The sequence below is a fragment of the Ictalurus furcatus genome, chromosome 5 (genome assembly GCF_023375685.1).
Source record: "Ictalurus furcatus strain D&B chromosome 5, Billie_1.0, whole genome shotgun sequence".
Lineage (NCBI taxonomy): Eukaryota > Metazoa > Chordata > Actinopteri > Siluriformes > Ictaluridae > Ictalurus > Ictalurus furcatus.
In genome coordinates, this window is record NC_071259.1 from 28349478 (window position 1) to 28374981 (window position 25504).

The 25504-nt window shown below is 38.3% G+C and overlaps 1 protein-coding gene across 3 annotated transcripts; it reads left to right on the plus strand.

The window, feature by feature from the left end:
- The first annotated feature begins 46 nt into the window (after nt 1–46).
- tasor2 (transcription activation suppressor family member 2) lies at nt 47–24148 on the plus strand. 3 transcript variants are annotated; one of them, XM_053625593.1, is made up of 23 exons: nt 47–615; nt 2145–2293; nt 2418–2513; nt 2612–2684; nt 4605–4696; nt 4869–5006; nt 5341–5468; nt 6755–6768; nt 6950–7049; nt 7200–7294; nt 7472–7572; nt 7661–7733; nt 7827–7898; nt 8006–10126; nt 11093–11849; nt 12226–12646; nt 14575–18046; nt 18188–18756; nt 19460–19582; nt 20763–20916; nt 21073–21178; nt 22421–22602; nt 23726–24148. In XM_053625593.1, exons 1-23 carry the CDS (start codon nt 585–587, stop codon nt 23821–23823), a joined length of 9165 nt encoding a protein of 3054 aa, XP_053481568.1. In that variant the 5' UTR covers nt 47–584; the 3' UTR covers nt 23824–24148. The 3 variants fall into 3 exon arrangements, with proteins under 3 accessions (XP_053481568.1, XP_053481567.1, XP_053481569.1); XM_053625592.1 differs by having other exon boundaries at nt 14575–18756; XM_053625594.1 differs by having other exon boundaries at nt 11510–11849; nt 14575–18756.
- Nucleotides 24149–25504: the final 1356 nt, after the last annotated feature.

Below are 25504 nucleotides of genomic sequence, written 5' to 3' on the forward strand. Positions count from 1 at the left end.
TAGGGCGACTACCAGCGACACGAAACCGAAACAGCAAGTTTGATTCCGACACAAAATGGAGGCGCAGTTCTGTTTAACTTTCTGTTTCTTTTTCGATTCTCGACGCTTCGACAGCTCTGAGTTGAGTGTCTGTTAAACAAGAAGCGCTTAGCATAACCGCACTCGGCCCAATTTCGTCCACATTAAGCGTATGTATGAGTTTCAATGAGCAATACAATGCACAGCGCAGTTAAACCAATTGTGACAGTTTGGTTGTAAGCTGCTAATATTCTAGTTACGCCCAACCTTTATACGCTTTAGCAGTAAGCTAGCTGTGCTAGCTTCACTTCCTGGTTGCACAACGGTATCCCTGAAAGCTGAGACGAAATCAGTTTTCAGTCGAGCTAGAAAAAAAAAAAAAAAAAAAAAAAAAAAGATAGCTACAGAAAGTATTCTTCCTTGGGCTGACTGTTCTATCTTATTATCTTTGATCAGTTTCCTTGGAATTAAAATAATCCGATGAACAGCAGTGAAGCAATGAAACGTAAATCTAAGTGATCTTATATCAAGAGGAACGCAGAAACGCCAGCCAATGCCTCGCCTTCATGGAGAATGACACTACTATATCGAAAGAAGGTGAACGTCTTCCTCTTTTCCCCCCTCATGAAAGTACTTTGTTGTTAAGATTATCTTTTTTTAAAAAAAATAGATAATAGATTCCTTTTCTGGCGATTCTTGTAGGTGTGTTTGACAACATAGCAAGTGCTTGTTTAATATATTCGATGAAACGCTGCTGTGCTTTAGCAAGCTAACTGGCTAAACTTGGCGCTTGCGTGTTTATAAGGCTATTTCAACACCAAAGATGACTTTTTAACCAAAAAGTGGTGATAATTCGGGTTTTGACAGCAAGGTGAAATCCGTTTTGAAGTCTTTTTTTACGAAATGGAAGTTATGATAACAATGGAAATAACTGCATTCACGGTTATAAATGCATTACTTTGATGTAAGGACTTGGCGTGCTGTGACACGCATGCTGGTTGTGTTTATGTGAAGAAATGCAATGACTGTTAAAACTGTGCTTAAAGATGTTTTAGCCTTTAAAAAAAAAACAGTGCCTTTTGTGTTTCACAAAGATACCCTACACCGCATACTTCTCACGTTTCTAATAACCCTGTACCGATGCAGAACATTTTGTTCTGCCTGCAAGAGAATGGTATTATTTTTTCCCCACCTCTCTCTAATTAATGCAATAAAACTGAATCCAGAATTTATAAATATGCTTTTTAACCAGGAGCAAAATGAGTGAGAACCACATTACAGAAACATGTCTTAGTACAAGAGGTGCACAATAAATATACCTCTGTATAATACTTCATACATACAGAAGTGTGCCCTTAATCAAATGTAACCTAAATGCCACTTTCTGGATATTTGAAATATGCTATGATATTCTCAGATATTTGAGAACTACATACCGGTGATGAGATTGTGTTCGTTTTATTTCTAGTGGATAACCAATTCTTGCCGAATGATCGTAAGGTCAGTATTTATGCTAGTGGTTTTTCAACGTAGCAGTGGTAGTACAGAATGCAAAAGTACCATTAGACATTTTTATACACAGGATCCTCATGTTACAGACATTAAAAAGGAAATATAGCTTGTATTTAATATATAAATAATCTTGAAATCTTGGGTATACAAAGATATTAAGAGCACTCTTGAATGGTAGTATGAATAGTTGAATAATAGTTGGCCAGTTGTATTTTAGTGTCGTGCTAAAACATTTAGGTCGGAATAAAATAAATTAGAAATGGATGGTCCCGCCATGCGTGTGCGGAGTTTGCATGTTCTCCCCGTGCTGCGGGGGTTTCCTCCGGGTACTCCGGTTTCCTCCCCCAGTCCCAAGACATGCATGGTAGGCTGATTGGCGTGTCTAAAGTGTCCGTAGTGTATGAATGGGTGTGTGAGTGTGTATGTGATTGTGCCCTGCGATGGATTGGCACCCTGTCCAGGGTGTACCCCGCCTTGTGCCCGATGCTCCCTGGGATTGGCTCCAGGTTCCCCCGCAACCCTAAAGAAGGAGTAAGCGGTAGAAGATGGATGGATGGATGGAGAAATGGATGGTATAAACCGAAGCATCATTTAAGTTTCCTCTGTGTTTGCAGGTCTTCTTGAGCCAGTGCTTCCTGGCTCAGTAACCTTTGAAAGCAGTATTTTAGCTCCTCTTCGTAACAGCTATTTGTATGAGGAGTCCAAAGAGTCTTTTACCTACAATTCAGCACAGTTGATCAATAATGCAGCTCTACAACAAAGAGTAAGTAGACATGTGAATTTTAGTTTTTGCTCTGTGTGTCATCAGTGGTCTTTAATTGCACAATTTTTCAGAACAAATTTATCCAGACTGATTTTTTTGTGTGTGTGTGTCACGTTTCTCACAGTATTCTGCATTTCGTGCTGAAAAACGTGAAAATCGGTACTCTGAAGAGGAACTCAAGGAGTCGTTTGGCTTCTTGTTGCTTGATGACAAATCCAGGGTATATTCACGCAACACAGAGTACCATCATGGACCTGTATTTAAATCCAGTTAATAAGTAATTGAATTTCCTGACCACCTGTTCACCTTTATTTAAAGGCAAATAGACTCGCGGATACAGGCCTAGTTGTTGGGCAAGGGACGTGCACCATTCTCGGAGATTGTTCAAAGGGTAACTATCAATACAGCTGTGGTAGATTTATCTGAGAATATTGTGGGTATGGGTGGGTGTGTCTGACACCTTTTTTTAATCCTTGTGATACTCGGAATGTAGTTTTTCAGTTTGATCCATAAGCAACACAAAGCCAAGTGCTGTGAAGAAACAACCTCGAAGGTGCTATAGTAACTTTTTTTTTTTTTTTTTTTTTTTTTAAACCTCAAACAAAGACACTCAAAGACTCCACCCACAACTTCTGTCCAACATGAATAGTTTTATCATGTAGTACATTGAGAGCCATTTCACAAGAATAGCATAGAAATTTAAATCAGGACTTTGAGAGAAATTGGTTTCAGTTTCTACTGTAACAGGACTACACCATGGTACAGCATTCTGACCTTGTGGTACATTTAAGCAAATAAAATAGGTTATAGACAGTTTCTTATATACTGTATCTATACAATGTATGTATACAATTCCCAACACTAAAGCAAGCCACCACTAAAAATACAGCATATAAATCTCAAGAGCTCCGTTTCATAAACTTCACTGGAACAGCCTAAAAAGCTCCAAACTATAAATAATGAGTCATCTTTAAAATTGAAGTATATTCATGGCATTAATGCACACAAATAAAGCTGAAAATGGGCTCTCACCTTGTGATGTGTAAGCAGTCATCCAGTATAGAAAGTGAAAGCATAAATGTATAGCTTTATCTGCAAGAGAAAATGAGAAATAGAAACAGAAAGTGTTAGAGGGACCAGCCCAAAGGGCTTATGCAGCAATACAGCTTACATTAGTCGAACATGAAAATGAAACACAAAATCCATGAAGATATTTTAATAGATATTCAACATGAATTGTTCATGCATGTTTCATACACATTTATTTCTATAATCAGTAAGAAGCTAGTGGTAAAAATGTCTAGTTCTGTTTTGTTTTTTTCGGCTGTTTTTTTGCATTATCTAGCTGTGCTAGTGTATGGCAAACATTATAGTCATTTTCTTTAGGTTGGATTAGGTAAGGATGGGACACACTGATCCGACCTGTCTGTTAAATTACCAGCTAAATTTTCCCAGATCATCTCCTAGAAAGACATTCTATGAAAGGATTATGGCCGGTCCTAAAATTAGTGACTTATTAGTCAAAGTTCGGCAGTAAATGTGCTGTTCTTTCTCACTGGCTCTCACTTTCTTTTTATTGCACCCTTTGTCACTGCACTTCCCTGCCTCTGCCTTTTTTTTCCTTTTGAAAATAGATGAGGTCATCTACACATTTTCTTCCGTTCAGTTTGTTACAACATAGTGTTGGCATTATCTGATTATCTTTCTTCAGCAAAGTAACTGAAATGTATTGAGAGCCACCATCGTCCCGCCACCCCTTTGTTTCGTTTTTTGTTTTTGTTTTTTTTTGTATCAGTGTTAACCGTTAGGTAGTCAGAGCATGCTAAATCTGAATGCACATTAAAAAAGGGGTATTGTTTTATGTCAGTGGAATGTAGTATAATAATAGGAAATGTTAATATTTTTCATGTAGACTCTACACATTTTACTTAAAGGAAGGTGTCATATGTCTGTGAGGAGGATTGTCGTGTGCTTTATAACCCATGTCTCACTTTTTCTTGTTGATCTTGTGATCTTGTGCTGATCTTGGCTCACCCATGCTAATGTCGTTGAACGGGTTTTTCCTGAATGTTTTTGCTGTTTGCCTGGTTACATGACATGTTGGAGCTTGAAAAGACAAAACAACTAGGGTTTTTAGTCAAAAATATTAATATGTACCTCATGTTTGAGAACTTTCATTTGAACAAAACCTGTCCTCTGGTTCTTGTGCAAGTTATCTAGAACTTTAAACTGATTGTAGCCTATATATTGAGTGTATAGGATGATTTATAGGAGTGTATAGGATGACTGGTGTCATTTGTCTTTGAAACAGGTGTGTATATTTCAAAGTACTCTGACTGCCTTGACCTAAAGCGCTGGTACGATGGCAAGACAGGCTACATTGTTCTGTTAAAGTTGACAAAGGTAAAAAAAAAAAAAATTAAAAAAAAAACACAATGCTGCATGTTTTTTTTTTTTTAAGTAAAATTTCTAAAATAAGTACATACATGAGTTGTTTTTTATGCCACAATTAGCTTATTTATCTGCATTATTTTTAAGAAAAAAACAACAAAAAAAAACTTTACTTCGTCAATAGGGTCGAGAGAAGGAGGTGACGGAAAACTACACACAAAACTTCACACCCCCAACTGCTGGGTTTGACTGTCATGTATCAGAGCAGCTCAGAGCAGTGTGTGCAACCACCAGCTCCTTTCTAGCATTTGAAAGGACTCAGGTGACACTTAGCTCATTATTTCTCCAATTCAGCTTTGACCCATGCCTTTACCAGACCTCTAAAAAGTAGAATCCAACTATTGTGTACACAAAAATTCTCCTTACTCAACATTCACATCATTCATGTTATAGGACTCTCACATGCGTAGATCATTAAATGCTGGTACTCACCAGAGCTATGAGGACTAAATCACCACACCACACCTTTTTATTATTATTATTTAGCTATACATAAAATGAGGGTTATCTGTCATGTGCTGTGTTTAAATAGAGGTTTGAATTAAAATAAATGTAATGTGTTTTTGTGCCTTACTAAGTTAATGTTTGTTTTTCAGTATTATATGTATGAGCTTCTGGATGGAGGGGAAAAGGTTGAGTCATGCCCAAGGCATGTGTGCCCATTCGCCATTGTGGCTTTCTCCTATGGAAAAACTGCCATCTCTTTAGAGCAGAAAGAGAAAAGGTCAGCATAAATAGTACAACTATTCATATAGTGTCTGAGAAGTATGTAGAATGGGTTACATGTGATGGTGTAGGACATTGGTTTTCTTTTACTACAGTTGAACTGAAAGCCAGGTAGTGCGCGTGTGTGTGTCTGTGTGTGTGTTTATATATACATGCATATATACTTCTACAGCCAATAATGTGGCAGCAGCACAATGCATAAAATCATGAAGATACAGGTCAAGAGCTTCAGTTAATGATCACAGAAAACATCCACATGGGGAAAATTTCATCTCCATGGCTTTGACGGGTGATTCAGAAACTGCTGAGCTCCCGGCCTTGAATGTTTGCATAGAATAGAGTTTACATACAGTGTTGCAAAAAGAAAACATCTAGTGAGTGGCAGTTCTGTAGTAGGCACAAAAGCCTTGTTCAGTAGATTAGAGGAGAATGGCCAGACTGGTTTGAGCCAAAAACTCCTCCCCCACTACCCCCCCCTTTTTTTTTTAAAATGTCCAGTTTCGCTGAGCCTGTGCCCACTGTAGCCTCAGCTTCCTGTTCATGGCTGGCAGGAGTGGAAACCGATGTGGTCTTCTGCTGCTGTAGTCCTGCATGTTGTGTGTTCTGAAATGCTTTTCTGCTCTTCAGGGTTGTACAGAGTGGTTATTTGTGTTACCCTAGCCTTCCTGTCAGCTTGAACCAGTCTGGCCATTCTCCTCTGACCTCTCCCATTGAAGAAATTATTTCTCCCAGCAGAACTACAGCTCACTGGATGTTTTTTTGTTGTTGTTGTTGTTGTTGTTTTTCTGATCATTTATATCTTCTTTTATATTTTTATATGTATTATATTTTCTGTAAACTCTAGAGACTGTTGTGCATGAAAATCCAAAGAGATCATACGCAAATGAGTCAGTCTGGCACCAACAACCATGCCACAGTCAAAATCATTGAGATTACATTTTGATGAGATCGTATTTGCTCTGAACATTAACTTGAAGCGTTTGACCTGTATCTTCATGATTTTCTGTATATAATATAGAATAATAATACTGTATATTGTTTATACAGTTTTTATGCATCAGGTTTTAACTGGAAAAATACTAGTGATGTATTTTTTTTTTTTATTTTGCCTATGCGCTCTTGCTCCTTTCAGGTTTGTAAAGATGACATGATTTAAATAAGCGATAAATTTGAATTCTCTTCTGCATCTTTTTGTCCCACCACCTGCTGTTCATGTAAATATTTGCCTATGTGAATGTAGTGCAAATGTTTAAACGTGTTTCTTCTTTCTTCTTTGTTTTTCAGCCATGAAAAATCATGTAAGCTTTGCATTAACATTTTAACATTCTACATTTTTGGACCAACTTAACACAAAGCATGTTTTATTGAAATTTTATTGAACATCTTATTATATATTATGCAAAGAAAAAAAGGTTTCTTTGGATTGTTGTCCATCGTGCTTCAATTTCTGGCATTTCATTGAAGACCTTATAATTTCAGCATTTCATTACCAACCCTGGAGTGGCCAGCTAAAGATTGAGTCTGTTTTGTACAACATTGGCTTGAAGTCCATCCATGGAGCTATGTTCCCAGCAAATCTGTACGTTGGATCACTTTTGGCAGTGTACAACAATGAGTCAAACTATGCATATGGATATGGAACTGTTGGTGTATACTGAATGTGGCAACATATTGAATTTGAATTATATTCTTATTTTAGTTAATGCCGATCTGGCTTCTTTTTCCTCAGCCCAAAAACAGTTCAAGTTGACCGTGCCATTGGAGTCTCTGAACTGAGGAAGACATTGCCCCAAGCAGTTTTTGAAACTTCTCCTCTTTGTGAAGGTGTGTTAAAATGTATTGTAATTATTCATAGCATATGTTATTTAGAATAGTGAGATTTAGAACACTTCTTTTTATTACAGAGTACTACTTGTCATTTTATAGATGTAAGATGTTGTATGTGGATATTTTGATTTCTTGTGGAACATACGTCTGATTTTTTTTTTTTTTTCCTCTCAGTTTCATTAGATGGCAAATGGTTTAGCATGTATGATGTCATCTCCTTTGAAGAAAGTAATGACCTAGCTTTCTTAACTCAAGAGTTGAAGGAGAAGGACATGGTAAGTCTGGGGTGTAGGTGACATTTGAGCCAGTGAATACGGAACAAGAAGAGAGATTTATTTATTTATTTTTTCTGTTAACTGGCAGGCCCTTGTAATATGTTTGGAAGATGGTGGTTTCCTTGTACTTTTACATTCATGTAATTTCCTCTCCTATGAAGGTAATGATACTCTAAAGGCAATACTCTAATTCTTATTAACTATGTTTAATGCTTTACTTCCTGATTAGTAAAATGTTGGGAACATTTTTGTAGGTGCAGGCACAGATAAAGCCTTTGCTCTTCAAGGAATGTTTGTTTATCCTGACTCCAGGACTGTGCCAAGAGGTGAGTAAAATGTATCTAAAGTATTTTGTGGCATATGTTATTGTAAGTTTTGGGCATTGTTCATGTGGTGTCTTTTATTTCTAATTATTGGTTCTTTTGGGATTTAGAGACCAAGAGTGGATACCATAAGACTACAGTTTCATCGGAGGTTCTTCAAGTTCTCCCCGCCCTGAATTATGCTGAATTAGAAATGGAGAAGTGTCCTCCAAAGCAGCATGAGGAGCCTCTGGGCATAATGGAGAAACATTTGCAGAACTTTGCTGCTCTTATTTGTCCAGGGTTAACTAGCAGTCCTAATAGGGAGGCTAGTATGTTTCCTGATCAGTATGATGTACCCAGTGGTTTTCCTCTGATTGCCCCAAAGTGGACAGAACAAACTGGGGATCGCCTCAGGACATACCTAGAAAGTCCACGCAGTTTTGAAATTCCAGTGGTTAGAGCAATGGAACTCCTTGCTGCTGGAAAACAGCAGCGCAGTGATGATCACGACGATGATGTCTATTACTATATATCGTCACCTGAGGCCCCTCAGACTCCTGCTGGCATGGTTTTGGAAAGAGATTTGCCTAATGAAACTGATCATTTAACATGCAGGAATGTTTCTGATGACATGAAAAAGACAGCAGAGCAGCAAGCTGAAACAGAAATAACTGTAGCTGCTGAATCGCCCCATTGTGCTTTGATAGAGGAAGTCAGCACACCTGGTGCAGCAGTGGTTGCATCGCCTGATAATAACCCAGTTGAAAGGACAGACACTTCACCCACATCAGGTGACCTCCCCCCAGAATACTATGCTCAGAACATTCATGCAGATAATACTGCTCAGGACAGTGAGAAAACATCTGAGTGTGTCTCAGTTGATGACAAATGCAGTGGGCAGGAGTTTTCTGGGGCAGTTTTGAAAGAAACCATTGAGAACACCAGTGTGGCATTATCATCCACAGAAATTGCAGATGATTCCTCAACTCTGGCATCTAACACTGAGATGGAGGTTGATCAGTCAGTAGATTCTATATCAGATGAACTCCCTAAAGTTGGAGGTCAGATACCTGTTGCAGACAAAGTCCTACAGGAAGCTGACCTTCCAACATCCATTTCACCTCCTACTACATCAGTAAACCAGACTGACGCATTAATTAAAGGTTGCAAAGACGTACCGCAAGAGGCAAATAGCAATGTTCTTGCTGAGAGAAAATCCGTGCCAAACCGGCGTGGAAAACGGAGAAGAAGGAAAGCTTTAAAACGCAATACTAATAGAGTCAGTCAAATTGCCCCCCCACTTCAAAACACTACTTTATCCTTATGCCCTTCAGCAGAATCTAACCCTGAACAGAGTAGTAACAGTGACGCAACACATTCCTCACCCAGTACACTGAAGAAAGATTGGCGGTCTCTCCCAAGGCGCAAGAGGCACTGGAATCCTGATGTCAGTACGAAGCGGACGCTCAGGTCAGATTTTAAAAGCAGTGAAATACCATGTGGTAAAAACAGTGAGACTGAGAAAAATACCACCATTACAGAACTTGCTGTCATAGAAAGCATCATGCCCAGTACACCAAAGCGCAAAATGGAAGGAATTAATATGAGAGAACGATATGGCCTTAAGACAATAATCACAGATTGTGGTTTTGTCTTTGTCCCACATGGCTCAGAGGTTGCTCCTGGAGACATAAATTCAAACAAACATAAGCAAGCTCAAGAATCCTCCATTACAACCAACAGTCCTTTGGGGGAGAGGCCAACAACTACACCACCACATGATAAACATCAGCCATTAGAAATGGAAAACAGTGGTCAGCATATGCACCTAACAGACACACAAGACATTTCAGTGAATCCAGGTAAGGCACTATCATCTGAGGACACTACTGAGAAAGATCCTGTATCCCCTAAAAACTCTGAGCAATCATCTATCCTTGAATCAACTGAAAAAAATAAAAGCCCAGTGAAAGGCCATGTGTACAGGGCAATATCCATAAGTAAACTAAAGACAGTGCTCAAAAGAGCAAAAAGGACTACATCTCCTGCTGTACAGGATCATGGGATATCGATATCCGATAATACAGGGCCTGAACTGAAAAGAGGCAAACCAAACAATGATGTAGAGTTGTCAGACAAGAACAACTCAGCTGGGAGCCAAGAGCCAGCGGAAAATACACCATCTAAACCACGGCTGAGGACCACAACATCTCAGGAGAAACGGATCTTAAAGATCCCAAAAGAAAATGGTAGGAATATAGTAAAGTCACTGTGAGATAGGTGTGTGTGTATGTGTATGTGTGTATATATATTTTCTTATACCTTGCATAATATGTCAAATATAAACAAGTAGGATCTTTTCATATTACTGTGCACTGTAGTCAAGTTTATTTGCGATCTACAGTAGAGATGTGCATGGGACGCCTGCATTTTTTTTTTATTTTTTTATTTTTTTTTTTTTAAACTCCAGACCAATTACTTGGTTCTGTTTCTTGAAATATAAACAAATTAATAATTTAGGCCCCAGTGACTGCAACCAGAATAAAGCATTTACTGAAGATTAATGAATGGACACTGTAAATGGGGTCCAGGAATGCATAATCAACCCGCCAAGTCCAACATGTTAAAGAACATGGCCTATCTTTGTCCTGCGAGTTTCGTATCTGATCTCCTGTGACTTTGTTTGTTTGGTCTTTTCTGGTTGGCTGTAGAATCCCAATCCCAATGCACACCTCTAATCGACAATAAATGAAATATCCTAAAAGGAAAACAGATATATTTTTTTTAATAACAGCAGACTCTGTGTGGATAAATTTAGTCCTCTTACAAATAATCATATAAGTTATGTATATTTAAATCAGCAGACTTGCTTGAAAACATATGTGGACCTCCATTCTCTCTGCCTGCCTTTGTTTAGCTTTTTTTCTGCTGCCCCTACTAAAATTGTTTATACTGTGAGTGAATTTAAATGCATGGTTTTTTTGCATTATGTGCAATACTAATATTACTATTAATTGCAGATGGATTTATAATATTAGTTTTACATTGTCAGTAGGGAAATTACCAGTTACAGCTTCTTTCCTTCTACAGCTTCTACCATCTGTCTTACATGTATGTGTGTGCCTGTGACAAATTCTGCTTGTGTCCATACTCTTGCAGCTTTTTCATTCTCTGTTGTCTTTTTTTTTTTTTTTTTCCTTTTTCTGTTTTCACAGGTTGCAACAGTTTTGACAACATTTCCCCTAATGAAATAGTTAAACAAGTCGACCAACAGCTCATATCTGAGCCTGTAGAAAATAGGGTAGAAGGAAAGCGTATTAGATCTGATGGCCAAAGAAATAAAGTGGAAGTGGCTGTTGGTGTGCCTGCACCTTCAGATGCTCTTAATCTTCTGGCTGATTTGGCCCTCAGTGTAAATAGTGATGAAGTGTTGCCTAACCTGGGAGAAAAACACCTTGGAGCCAAGACCAATAGCTCACAGCAAAAAGTCTTTCATCTGTTGCGAGACCTCACCCCCAGATTAAAATTACCCTCTAAATCTCCTTTTCCAGAGGGTCTTGTTGTGACTGGGGATTTGATATTAGAAATCTCAAAAGAGCATTCTTACTCACAGCCCACCTCTCTGCTGTCAGGTTTGACAGGCATATGCCAGCAGGTTCAACCTCCAGTTGAGTCTCGTCTGTCCATGAATTCTGACCACCTTCTGACGTTACCTGATCTCAGTAGTTGTCCAGACTATCCGAATAAAGAAGGCAAAAATGGATGGAGATTCCTGCCATCTTCAAGTGCATCAGCCCCAGCCGCTGTCAAGGCCAAAGTATGGAGTTCTATGTTTTTCCGCTGTAGGACCATCATTGAAAAGGAGGGCTCCATTCAAGTGACAAGACATTGGAAAGAAAACTATGATTTCAAATTTGACAGCAAGTTCACAAATGACAGGATAGACAAATGTGTGACAAGAGCGCTGCATGGGTATGTGATTTTTTCCTTTGTTTGTATTCTTTTTTTTTCACCTAGAACTGGATCCAGTGACTCAAGAGTGTTTAAATTTGGCTATAACGCAGTATGTCAAAATGTTATAAAGTGCTATATACGTTTGTAGTAATGTAATCAACGTGTAGTTACATTGTGAACATTTAAATACATATGTACTGCATAAAAAGCTGTATTTGTAGTAGATTTTCTGAAAGAGGACTCTTAGAAATAAGTCATTACCTGTTTGAATGTCCATAGGTTATTTAGCTTATAAGTAAAATTTTTCAAATAATAGTAACTAATGGTAATAGCCGAAATGGTCTACGCTGTATTTACCAGTAACCACATTCCTGTCTGTTTCTAATTTCCTCAGCAAATGGGATTTCAGCATTGAAGACAATTATGAGCAGGTGCATCTCATCTTCCATATGTGGATAGGCCTGTTCTACAGTAAACCCACTTCCAGATTCTTTCACTTTGATCAGATCTGTCCAACAGTGGAAAGAAAAAATCCTGTAACGGTGTTACAGTGTGCTGTTCAGACTGCCACACTGCTGCCTGATGTTGATTTGGCCTCAAAGCAGGACAAACCTACTTCCTCAGATCCTGTAGCAGATGCTCTTGACCTTTCAGTGAAACCATCTGGGGCTGTGGATCTCTGCACTGTTCGAGAGAATCCTACACCTAGTACTGGTATACAATCAAACCTGGAACATACGAGGGAAAATAAACAGCCAGCTATTAAACCCAGATTAGACTATTCTCCTAGTGTTCTAGCAGGAGGCATTCATATGGTAAGCACTACTAAGGCAACATAAACAGTGTCCAATCTTGTTTTTATTTTTTTCTGTCTGCACAGAATGACCAAAAATGCAAATTATAGGATTAATGTAGCTCTGGGCATTCAGCTAAAAAGCGCCTTAAGACGTCTGGACGTAGGAATGGCAAAATAATTTATTTTATGGAAATTCTAGAGAATTCCTTTATACCAAGTAAAAGGTGTTATCGCAGCAGCTAAAAGTGATAAATATTTGACTACTGTACAGTAAATGCTAGAGGCGCATGGTTAGCACGTTCGCCTCACACCTCCAGGGTTGGGGGTTCGATTCCCACCTTGGCCCTGTGTGTGCGGAGTTTGCATGTTCTCCCCGTGCTGCGGGGGTTTCCTCTGGGTACTCCGGTTTCCTCCCCCAGTCCAAAAACATGCATGGTAGGCTGATTGGCATGTCCAAAGTGTCCGCAGTGTATGAATGGGTGTGTGCATGTGTATGGGATTGTGCCCTGCGATGGATTGGCACCCTGTCCAGGGTGTACCCCGCCTTGTGCCGAATGCTTCCTGGGATAGGCTCCAGGTTTCCCCATGACCCTGAAAAGGATTAAACGGTATGGAAGATGGATGGATGGATGGGATGGACAGTAAATGCTTAAATCTTGGCTGAATATTATAAACTATTTTAGTGCATTCATTAAATAAGGAATAAAACACTTTTAAGTACTGATGCTACAGGAAAATAATCAATGACAGGGAGGTGTGAAGCCAAACCAAAATGTATTATTTTTCTCTAGCCATTTTTATTTAATAAATAATAGCATATTTTGTAATCCATTTATAATTAAACATGACTTGTGGAATGTCTGCAAAACAAGTTCCTGTTGTCACATAAGTTATAGTAGCTATAAATAGTTGTTCTCTCACCAGCGTTGCTTGTGAAGATAATAATATAAAACAATGCAGCTTGTGATTTTGCAGTGAATCCGCTAAAGTCCTCTGCCCTGAGGGCACTGTCTACAGAGCAATGTCTCTGGAGACTCTTTCTATGAATGCTAAATAAACATAACTTTATAAACAGTAACATATTAGAACGAGCATATTAATACACTATGTCCAAATGTTTGTGGACACCTGACTATCACACCCATATGTGTTTTTTTTTTTTTACTTCCCATTCCAAATTTAGTCCTCTCTTTGCTGTTATAATAACCTCCACTTATCTGGGAAGGCTTTCCTCTAGATTTTGGAGCGTGGCTGTGGGGATTTGCCCATTTAGCCACAAGAGCATTAGTGAAGTCAGGCAATGATGTCTGGCAAGGAGGCCTGTGGTGCAGTCGGTGTTCCAGTTCATCCCAAAGGTGTTCAGTGGGGTTGAGGTCAGGGTTCTGGGCAGGACACTTGAGTTTTTCCACTCCAACCTTGGCATACCGTGTCATCATGGAGCTCGCTTTATGCACGGGCATTATCATGCTGGAACAGGTTTGAGCCTCTTAGTTCCAGTGAAGGGAAATTGTGATTTTTTGCATCATACAAAGACATTCTGTACAGTGTGCTTCCAACTTTGTGGGAACAGCTTTGGGAAACACCATATATGGGTGTGATGGTCAGGTGTCCACAAACTTTTGGCCATCTAGTGTATAAACCTATGATTTGAATTATAGCCGGAACTGCTGTTAGAAAGTAATGCTTGTGATTAATCAATACATTCAGATTAATCAACCGGTCAGGTTCAGGAATTCACTGGAACTGTGGTATAATAAATATTACCGTATCTGTTAGGTGTTCAGTGACTGAAAATGCTCACATAGCTCTTAGATTTTCTACAAGCCTCTAGTAATAATATGATGTGTTAATACATCTGTATTGTTATTTGCATCTGTTTCTAAAAGGCAGGAAATCCATATTTTATGCTGTCGCACAGACCTTAATCCTTTTTGTTAACCATTGCAGGGTTACAGATCCACTGAGGCCTTGGAGGAAAATTCCACACCTGATTGTACCGACTGCAGTGACATAGAGGATATTATGACCGATGTCACTGAAAGCTCTTACACAAAAGTCTTGGAGAGCAATAGTGCATACATTCAGTTGTTGGACCAGGCGTCAAACATGAGAATCGATGAACAGAAATTGTTGAATGTGCAAAAGAGTGAACTTGTTAGCAAGGACCTGTCCACAACAAAGACCATGAACATAAAAAGTGCTGGGAGGATGGGCAGTGAGACAACAAATGTGGCTATATTCCACCAGGTTGTTGGGCCTGTCAGGCCTGTCAATCTTTCAAAAGTGCATGATTCCTTGCCTGGAAGAAAAATCATATTAAAGTCATTGAGCTTTAAGGACAAACACAAAGATGAAGCACCCGTGTCAGTATACAGTGAGAGTGTATCCAAAGATGAGCAGTGTGAAGCAGCAGTTGATGAGGAACAACATGAAACTACATCAGTGTGCACGCACTCTGGTAGCAAGAATGAGTCGCCAGTTAAAACCCAGATAGAAAGTTCTTCTGTCATTTCCGTTTCTGTGAGTGATGGCAATGCAAAAATTGAAGTTAAATCTGTGCTTCTTGCCAGTGATGAAACACCTATGGTTATTCATGATGTGAATAGTAGTACAAAGGAGCAATCTGTGTCTGGTGAGAGAAATAATAAGGTAATGTGTAATGATGTTGGAGACGCACCAATGGATGTGCTTGACGTAAATAACAAGGCAAAGCAGGAGGTCAAATCTGTAATTGATGAAACACCAAGAGATGACAGAAATGATAATATACTTTTGGAGAAGCATGTTAATCATGAAGTAACAGAGAAGGTTGGACCTGTACCTGATGTCAGAGATGACACTCCTATCAATGTGAATGAAATAAAGGAGGATGTTAAACCTGCGAGTCATGTCCAGAGCGATACACCTGAGGAAGTGTTCGTTGATGATGAGACAAAAGACAAAGTATCACCTGTGCCTGTTACAGATGACTCATCTGTGAATGTACCTGATGTGATTAAGTCAAAGGAAGTGGTTGAACCTGTTGGAGACAACACAAGTGCACATGATATCAGAAATGACACACATTTGGGGGTACAGGTTAACGATGAGACAAACAAGGTTACAACAACACTTGATATCGGAGATATCACATCAGTGTATGATGGAGAAAATACTCCTCATGGTGTATGTGATGAGGATGATGATGCCTCAGATGAAGTTAATTCTGTGGTGAACATCAGAGATATGTCTGTAGATGTACTGGCTGAAGCCAAAGATCAACTTGGTGTCATAGATGACATACCTGTAGATGTACAGGATGTGAATAACACAAACAAGGAAGCCACACCTGAGCTTGATGTCAGAACTGATATGTCTGCAGATGTACAGGATGTGAATAACATAAACAAGGAAGCCAACCCTGGGCTTGATGTCAGAGAAGACACACCTGCAAACGTACAGGATGTGAATGATGGCACAAAGGATGAAACGAAATGTCAGCCTGATGTCGGAGACTGCAGCTCTGTGGATAGACAGCACGATGTTGATACGACAGAAGGAAGGAACATGGAGGAACATGTGTCTGGGAAAGATGAGAGTAATACAGATGAAATGACTAATGAAAGTGAAAGAAAAGTAGCAGCACAGCTCATTTGTGATGCCGACATTGAATTAGACTCTGAGGAGCAGAACACTATTGACGAGTCTCGAGATTGGACAGATTGTGTAGATATGGATATCAGTGATGAGGATTCTGAAGATGAAAATCAAGAAAAGGTGCATGAGGTGAATGTCTCTGCTGGTGAAATTCTTCCTAAAGTGCTTGAAGAAGACACTGTAAAGCTGCAGGAGGATGAAATAAAACCTGAGGCACATGTGGCAAGCAATTATAAAGAGCAAACTACAGAGGGTGCTCAGCCAGGCATATCTGATTATTCATCTGCTGGTCATGTGAGCTCAACATCTCATCAGTCAATTACGTTGAAGGAAGGCCATAGCTTGCCTGCTGTTGGTGGCGCTTGCATCCCAACACAGAATGGTAGTGAAAGCACAATGCTTCATGACTCCATTGTGGTTCAACATGAGACCCCTGAGGTCAATCAGAACAAACCCAGAAAAGTGTGTGATGATGTGTCCCCCTTAACTGGAGTTTTTAAAGCAGAACCATATGAAACAAAAGACTCTAGCATCCAGGGAACAACTGAAGAAGCTGATGATTTAGCTATTTTAAATGCAAATGTTGGTTCAGGCAAAGACTCTAGAATGCTAGAGAAGGGTACTGACCAAAAACCTCTTATCCCCACAATTTGTGCAAGGTATGCTGCTAAAAGGGATGAGATATATGACAATTTTGATAGCATGGATGCATCTCCACCTGCTCTGCAAATAGATACTGAGGCTGAGATGAACAGCAGATGCTGTACTCCTACTCTGGATGAACCACCATACAGTCAACTGACGGAAGAGGTTTCAGACTTTCAGGAAGTGAATTTACAGGACATTTCTGAAACGGAGCACTATTGTGTAAAGAAGAGGTCTACCAATACATGGTTGGTACTTGATAGTTCTGAGGATTCGCAGTCTGGAGTAGAGAAGTCTCCAGCTCACAGAGACCAAATCTCCCCTCAGGATCCTAGTTGGTCCTCTAATAAGTACGATGCCACAGTCAAAGAGACCGATGAAAGTGAACTATTAGTAACTGATAAACATGTGCCCGAGGAGAACTTGGATTATTTTGATTACGATGCGATTCCCACACCTAGAAAAACCAAAGAAATTGAGCCTGAACAATACCAGTTTGGTTTTTCATCTGAAAAATACGAAGAATATTCCTGTGAAGAGCTTCCTTCATCATGGACACACAGTGCTTGCTTCAAAACAGAGGATCAAAAAGATCTCAGTGAATGGTATGCACCTTTTGAGCATACACGTTACACAAACAGCATTTCTGTCCACAGAGAAGTTGCATATAGGCCAAGAGAGATTACAGAAAGTAACTCGGACAACTTTGGTTGGGGACAAAGAATTCGTTATTCAGAATTCAGTCCCAATGTGGATGAGTCACATGAAAGAGTTCTTTCTTTCAGACATCGAGCAGGTTTATCTGAATCTAATGATGAGTCTGAAAGTCATGTATCAGAGCCTGTGTGTTACAGTAAAAGGAAACACAAGATAAAGTTGTGTCAAAATGAGTCAGATGAAGGAGACTTTACTGCGACTGTAGACTACAGCATAAAAAAGACCTTTTCATGTAGTTCAGATCGATCAAGCATATCAAGGACACGAACATCTAGCCCATATCAGCATAAAGGAGGAAGCAAGCAGCCTTTTGACTGGCGTAGATATTTCAGGAGAGAGGGAATATTTGAGTCAAATGAAGGCAACGATGGACCATTTCATGATCCACCTTCTTCTATCGTCACTATGGTCGACAAGAAAGGTAATAGAATGATATTTGAAAGTCCTTCCTCTCAAAAGCGATTGTCAGGCATACATGGTATTATGAGTCAGAGTGTGGAAGAACAGCAAACAGAATCCGACACCCAGTCTTTAATGGAACTTGAGTATCTTATTTTTTCAGAGAATATGACCCATTTGCTCAAAAACTGCAAGCCTACCTCCAGAGTGAAACCACAACGCAGACTAAATATCAGCCCTGTTGAAAACCCTATGACCATTCAATTTTCAAGACTTGATGAGCAGAACAGTTTTTCTGCACTTGATCAGACCTTGCCAACTCTTTCTAAGTTTAAGATAAACGTGGACATGACTGAAAGGAAGGCCTTGAAGAAAACTCCAAATTACTGTAAGCCCTTGCATCTCCAAAGCCTTTTCTGTGAAAGAGGCACTGAAGCAACTTGTTCAAAGGTATCAGACATCACCAAAGAATGTTCAAAGTCTTACAACACTATGATGAATGACATTTGCCTTGGCAAGACTATCCCTCATCAGAATGACGAGTTGAAAAGAAAATGGGATATTGAGCGCGCTACAACTAGCAAACAGTCTGGATTCTGTGGTCGGATCAAAAAGGACATGTTTGATTATCTGCATGATAATTTAAACGCCGTTGTGAGGCAAGCGTGCAAGACGAAGTACAAGTTCTACATCTTGGTTACATCAGCAGACCCCTTTTTTGAGGAAACAAAGGTAGGAAAATATTGGCTAAGAAGTTAAAGGAAAAAAATTCACCCTGAACAACTTACATGTTAATCTTTATAATTAACATAAATATAATTTTTTTTTAGTTTGAACGTTTTGTCATCTACTTGTTGGTTTGTTTTCACTTTAGTTATCCATTTTATTACATCACCCACAATGCCGATGTTAATGGCACCAGTATGATTTAGCACTTTCATCTCTACCTACAGAGATTGATGCATCAGCGCTTTAGTCCTTTATTCTGTCCAGCTCTCTCACCCCCTCATCTGTATACTCGAACAGATCAGCTTCCAAAGCTGCAGGGTTTTTTTGTTTGTTTGTTTGTTTTTTTGGTAATATCACCGTCAACACCATCACGCTCCTCATTTCTTGATCGAAAACAAGCTAAGTCTTTGCCATAACTCAACGTATAGCTGTATTGCATTGGATCATTGAGTCCAACATTTGCCATCACAACTACTTATACATTATATTTCCCATTATGTCGACCTCGCTGATAAATAAAAACAAAAGAAGCATGCAGCAACGGCTAACTTCTCACGGGAATAACGGAAATGCAGCCCCAACCAGCATATTAACACCAGAATCATAATGTGGTTCAGGGTTATGTTTTCCTTTAAGGATAACATAAATTAGAGTGTGATTATAGGCGGGGAAAACATTCATTAACATTCATTGTTATGATCTCCAGGATCTGTTGGAAGCTGAGGGCCACACCGCAATTGAGCCTTATCAGTTTGACTTTTATGCCAATGGGCAAACCCCTGTACTTATTATCCTGAGAAACGAGGATATTGCAGAACACATATTTGAGGTAAGTCAGTTTTAAACATGTGGACATTTAGAAAAATATACAGGTGCATCTCAAAATATTTAATATCATGGAAAAGTAATTTTTTCTTGTAATTTTATTCAAAAAGTGGAACTTTCATGTATTCTAGATTCATTACACAAGTGAAATATTTCAAGACTTTTTTTTTGTTTTAATCTTGATGATTATGACTTGCAGCTCATGGAAATCAAAAATCCAGTATCTCAAAAAATTAGAATAAAGAATTTATAATACAGAAATGTCGACCTTCTGAAAAGTATGTTAATTTACTTGGTATTTACTTTTGCATGAATTACTGCATCAATGCGGCGTGGCATTGAGGCAGTCAACCTGTGGCACTGCTGAAGTGTTATGGAAGCCTTTCAGCTCGTCGGTATTGTTGGGTCTGGTGTCTCTCATTTCACTCTTGACAATACATGTCAATACAACAGTCAGGAGAGTGAGCTGGCCAATCAAGCACAGTAATACCACGGGCAGCAAACCAGTTACTAGTAGTTTTGGCCCTGTGGGCAAGTGCCAAGTCCTGCTGGAAAAGGAAATCAGCATCTCCATAAAGCTCGTCAGCAGATAGAAGCATGAAGTTCTCTAAAATCTCCTGGTAGATGCTGCATTGACTCTCAACTTGAGAAAACACAGTGGACCAACACCAGCAGATGACATGGCACCTCAAATCATCACTGACTGTGGAAACTTCACACTGGACTTCAAGCAGCTTGGATTCTGTTCCTCTCCAGTCTTCCTCCAGACTCTGAGACCTTGATTTCCAAATGAAATGCAAAATTTACTTTCATCTGAAAAGTTTGTGGTTGTGTGTATTGAACCAGACTGAGAGATTAAAGGCTCAGGAAACCTTTGCAGGTGTTTTGAGTTAATTAGCTGATTAGAGCTCTTCTCAAGTTGACATTTCCGTATTATAAATTCTTTATTGAAATATTTTGAGATACTGGATTTTTGATTTCCATGACCTGTAAGCCATAATCATCAAGATTAATGATCAAGACAAAAAAAAAGTCTTGAAATGTTTCACTCTATGTGTAATGAATCTAGAATATATGAAAGTTCCACTTTTTTAATAAAATTATGGAAAAAATTAACTTTTGCACGATATTAAAATTTTTTTGAAATGCACCTACATATCTAACTGCAGATCATGTCTTCCCAGGTTCCACATTTGCTTGAGTTAAAAAAGTCATCCAGGGTTCTGTTTGTGGGCATCGATCAGCCTGACGATGTTGTAAACCTCACACACCAAGAGCTTTTTGCCAAGGGAGGATTTGTGGTTTTCGATGAAACCGCACTAGACACACTGAATTTAGGTAGTGGATTTAATGTATAAAAATATTACAATTTTGACAAAATAGAAATATTGAAATGTTGCTTTATAATCTATTATTTTAAAAGATCACTTGTGATTTTGATTATGCTCTTTTTTTTTTCTTTTTCTTTTTTTCTTTTACAAAATGTCTTAAAAGAAAACATTAAAAAGGTTGTGGGCATTATGGAAGAACTAGATAAAAAAGGGAAGTGGAAATGGTTTCTGCACTACAGAGACAGCCGCAAGCTTCGGGAAAGTGCAAGGTAAGGTCACAGTTTCTGTTCTAGCCTTCCTGTTATGTCTGGTCTATAAACATATAGCTAGATTAAACTTTGCAAAACGGCTGCCTTGGAAAACCTGTCTGACGACGCTGTAGCCGAATTCAGCCGGAAAACGTTACGTTTTTCAGCCGGAAAACGTAACGTTTTTCAGCCGTGATATTTACACGGTAAATATCACGGTTTGATCAAGTTCTTGGACAGCTGCGTTATAGTGAAATATGAGCCTGGTTCCTCATGAGCCTGGACCTCAGATAACAGCTTTCAAATTGTTCATGACGCACTTGCACATCATCAAAACAAAGTAGAGCGCTTACACACTACTGTACAGATAAGGGTAAAAGTTTTCAAGTTTTTAAACGACTGAATAAAAAGACGAGAAATGTAATCAGAACAGATCTGAACTGATGAATCGGTGTGTATAAATGCAGTGAGTGACTTTTACCTCAGGTGATGAAACCGATACTGATGTGGATGATGCTGATGATCAAAGTGAGAACACTCACTTGACATTGTAACCTTATATTTCTTTAAAATTTAGTAAAGTAGTTTTTCCATAAGTAGATTAGGTTACAAATGTAGCGGTGAGCAGGTCGTTTGCTTGTCTGTCAGCTCAGGATAATATTAAATTATTTTCATATTTCCAACTGATATAATGTAGAGTTGACAACAGGGTTATTAAGGACTCTTAAAACTGTTTATCGTTTAAGTATACTGATTTTTGTATAATCTGTATATGTTTTTACCTTTTATATAAAATTAAATATTATTAATCAGAAATTGGCTGCTGGATGGACAGGACTTGTGAAATGCCCATTAGTCTGTATTCTTAAAAAAAAAATAATAATAAATAATTAATTTTAAAAAAACAGCTGCTATAAATATTGACCGTTTTCATGCATTTATTTCTAATTTGTATATCTTCTTTATTTCACCTAAAATGAAATGCAAATAAAATACATTAATATTTCTTCATTTTAGACATGTTTTAAATACAATTTTCTCCTTTTTCACTTTTTGAAGTAACCAAAATAGCATGTGATTTAAATACATGTGAAGGAGAATCAAAGTTCATATAGTAGAAAATACCACCACTACACATACATTTTGTTTAGCATCCATGTTGATGAAGTATGAAGGTCCAGTCCTCCAACTGCTGGTGAATGCCTTCAGTATTAATATGCAAGTCTCAATTCTGCAATAGCTATCTAGTGCTGTTACCTTTAGGTGCAGTCCTGAAGCACAAAGGAGGAAGCAGTTCATTGACTGCTGCCAGGAAGCGGGAATAGTGGAGGTCTTGCCTTATCATGAATGTGACGTCATTTCACGGGACAGACCAGACTACCTTCGCTGTCTAGTTCATCTCCAGATCCAAAACGTCTCTGCACGGTTCCCTATTTTCATTACAGGTGAAGTTTTTGTTCTTGTTTTGTTCGTGCAGCTGTTAATGTTCACAGACAGTAAAGTGCATGTAGTGCCTCGTAAAATGTTTTGTGTGTTTCTGCTCTTCTTAGCTTACTTAAAGGTTTTGAAGGTGTATTTAAAAAATAAAAAAAACAAAAAAAAACAGCAGTTTCTAAAATAAAAAGATGAGGATGCACTATTCAGTACAAGCCCAATAATGGATCTGACATTTGTTGCATGGACATTGTTGCATAAAAAGAAAAACAAATGTCAGTCAACATACATTTACATAAAAAAAATCACAGTTAGTAGTTTAATAAGAAAGCATTAATTCCATAATTAAGCATAATAGTATTTGTCTGACATTTTTAATATGTAAGGAATAAAGCAGAAGGACATTCTGAGATATATATGAAAATAATCAGTGATGTGGACTGATACAAAGCAGGGTTATTGTTTTCAAATAACTTCACCCCTAAAGTGTTCCTCTTATACCACTGTGATATCCTACCAATTAAGGGTTTTTTTTCTTTTTTTAAAGAATGACTCATCATTTTTTTCTGTTTCTATGTATGTTTAACTTTATGGACTGTCCACAAAGTACTCCGTCCTTAGACTTTACCCTTTCAGAATAATTAAAGGAATAGCTTTACCTCTGTCTGTTACAAAGCACCGACACTGGAGACTCCTTCCAAAACTTTTAACTACATATCCTGACGAAAACGTTCATCATATCAGCACATTTTGGTCTCTCTATTATTCCTGGTCTTGGATTATGTGAAGCGTCCTCATTACAAATCCCTGTGAATTTGCTGTTATTATTGGAACAATAACTCTTTTATATAAACCTGTGAGTCAAAATATAGCCGGCATGGTCTGATACTGTCCAATCAAAATGAAGTATTCAACAGCACTGTGGTATAATGGCTCTACATGTCCTGCATGGACAGGATTCTACATGCGCTAGGTTAACTGTTTAAAAAAATTTTAAAACTCCAGATTACAATATCAGGATTTGTTTCACAGTATCAACTTTGTCTATGATGCTTTTTTAGATCATTCAGGATTTTACAAATGAATACATACTTTTAAATATGTAATATGTTTGTCTCTGTCTTCCCTGTTTAGACACACCAGATGATTGTTTTGAGAAGAATGGGATTTTAACTATGAACATTTACACGTTCTCACGGATTCTTTCAAATGACACATGCTCGATTTCATAAGCTGGTGGCTAGAATGGTGTCTTAGCACAGTGACCACCCTACCCTACACGTTATCTTTTTGTACAGATTGAATTACTAATTACATGTTGTTCAGTGCTCTTTTGTTTAATGTAAATTATTTTGCAATGTACATGTTTTCCGTCATGTGTTACTATTTATATCGTATCCACAATTAAAGCTTTCAACTGGAGGCTTTATGTATAAAGTTTGATATGTATTAATTTTAAATACTGTAAAAAAAACACTGATATTTTAGTGTATCTCAGTTTTTCCATATAGTTTTATAAATCATATTGACCCGTTTTAATAAAAACAGTTGATTAGTTATCGTGGTTTGTTTCTGTTTATTTTCCACTGCTGAGAAAATATCAGTACAGGAAATCAAGGACTTCACATCCTTATTTTTAGTGGTTTTATTTGCTGTTGGAGTGGCATGGTGGTGCAGCGGGTAGTGTTACCACCACACAGCTTCAAGCTCTCCAGTTTGAGCCTAAGCTCGGGTTACTGTCTATGTAGAGTTTTGCATGTTCTCCTCATGTCTATGTGGGTTTCTCTGGTGTCTTCCTGAAACCAGGAGGTGTGAATGTGTGTGTCTGAATTTGCGTGTGCATGGTGCCCTGCGATGGACTGACATCCCATCCTGGGTGTTTTCCCACCACGCACTGAGTGTACCCAAGATTTGCTTCAGATCCAGCACAGCTTTGACCAGGATGAAGTGGCTACTAAAGATGAATAAATGTAATTCAATGCACGGTATCCTCTGAAAGCCAGATTTTCATTAAATCTGTGGTGGTCACTGGGATCTGTACTGATTTAACCTATTTAAGTTAATCAAACTCTTCAAGCGTTGGGGTTTTGATTCGATTCGGAGGTCCTTTCAATGTTGTCATTATTTATTCTTTCTTCATGATGGTGGCATTTCAGATATTAGTTTCTGGAAGGAGAGTTTGGTCAGCATTTGAAATATCCACCATGGTCTCGACAAGTTTAACCTCACTGCAAAAAAGTACAGCTTAGCAAGTGGAAATATCTTGAATATAGTCACATTTATCTAATATTTCCTATGATTACAATAAATCAAATTCAAGACTAATAAGACGTATAACTATACGTTAAACATTTTCACTCATTTTCTTGCTCTCCTTTTAATACATTCTTAAAATAATAAACATCTGCCAATAGAAAAAGCTTGAAAAGAGTTGTATATACTGTGTGTGTGTGTGGGTGTATACAGTACCCTCCACTAATATTGGCACCCTTGGTAAATATGAGCAAAGAAAGCTGTGAAAATTTGTCCTTATTGTTTAACCTTTTGATTTTTTGTTCAAATAATTTACAAACATAAGCTGCTCTCCTGGATATATACTGTATATAACTGCATAAATGAGCAGGGGGCACAGGTGTTCCTATTAAAGTGGCTAGTGATTCTGTATATATATATTGGTTTATTGTAATGTTATAATTTGCATAGATTTGACTATATTAATGCAATTTCCACTTGATAAAATTCTTTTTTTTGTGCAGTGCTTCTATGATCTTTTAGTTCTGCCATGTCTCAGAGGTTCTGCTCAATATGGTCACCATTTCTTCTTTCTCCACACCAGAGGTATTTCTAATCTGTGGAAGAACCTCAGTCACAGAAAGCTTAATTTCTGATATACGATAACGTTTGGTCAACATT

Bases quoted from the DNA above. Each gene is read 5' to 3' on its own strand.
- tasor2 (XM_053625592.1), top strand. From the start codon at position 585: ATGGAGAATGACACTACTATATCGAAAGAAG. The intron at 7,295-7,471 runs GTGTGTTAAAAT...TTTTCCTCTCAG, and splicing joins AACTTCTCCTCTTTGTGAAG to TTTCATTAGATGGCAAATGG. The intron at 21,179-22,420 runs GTAAGGTCACAG...TGTTACCTTTAG, and splicing joins AAGCTTCGGGAAAGTGCAAG to GTGCAGTCCTGAAGCACAAA.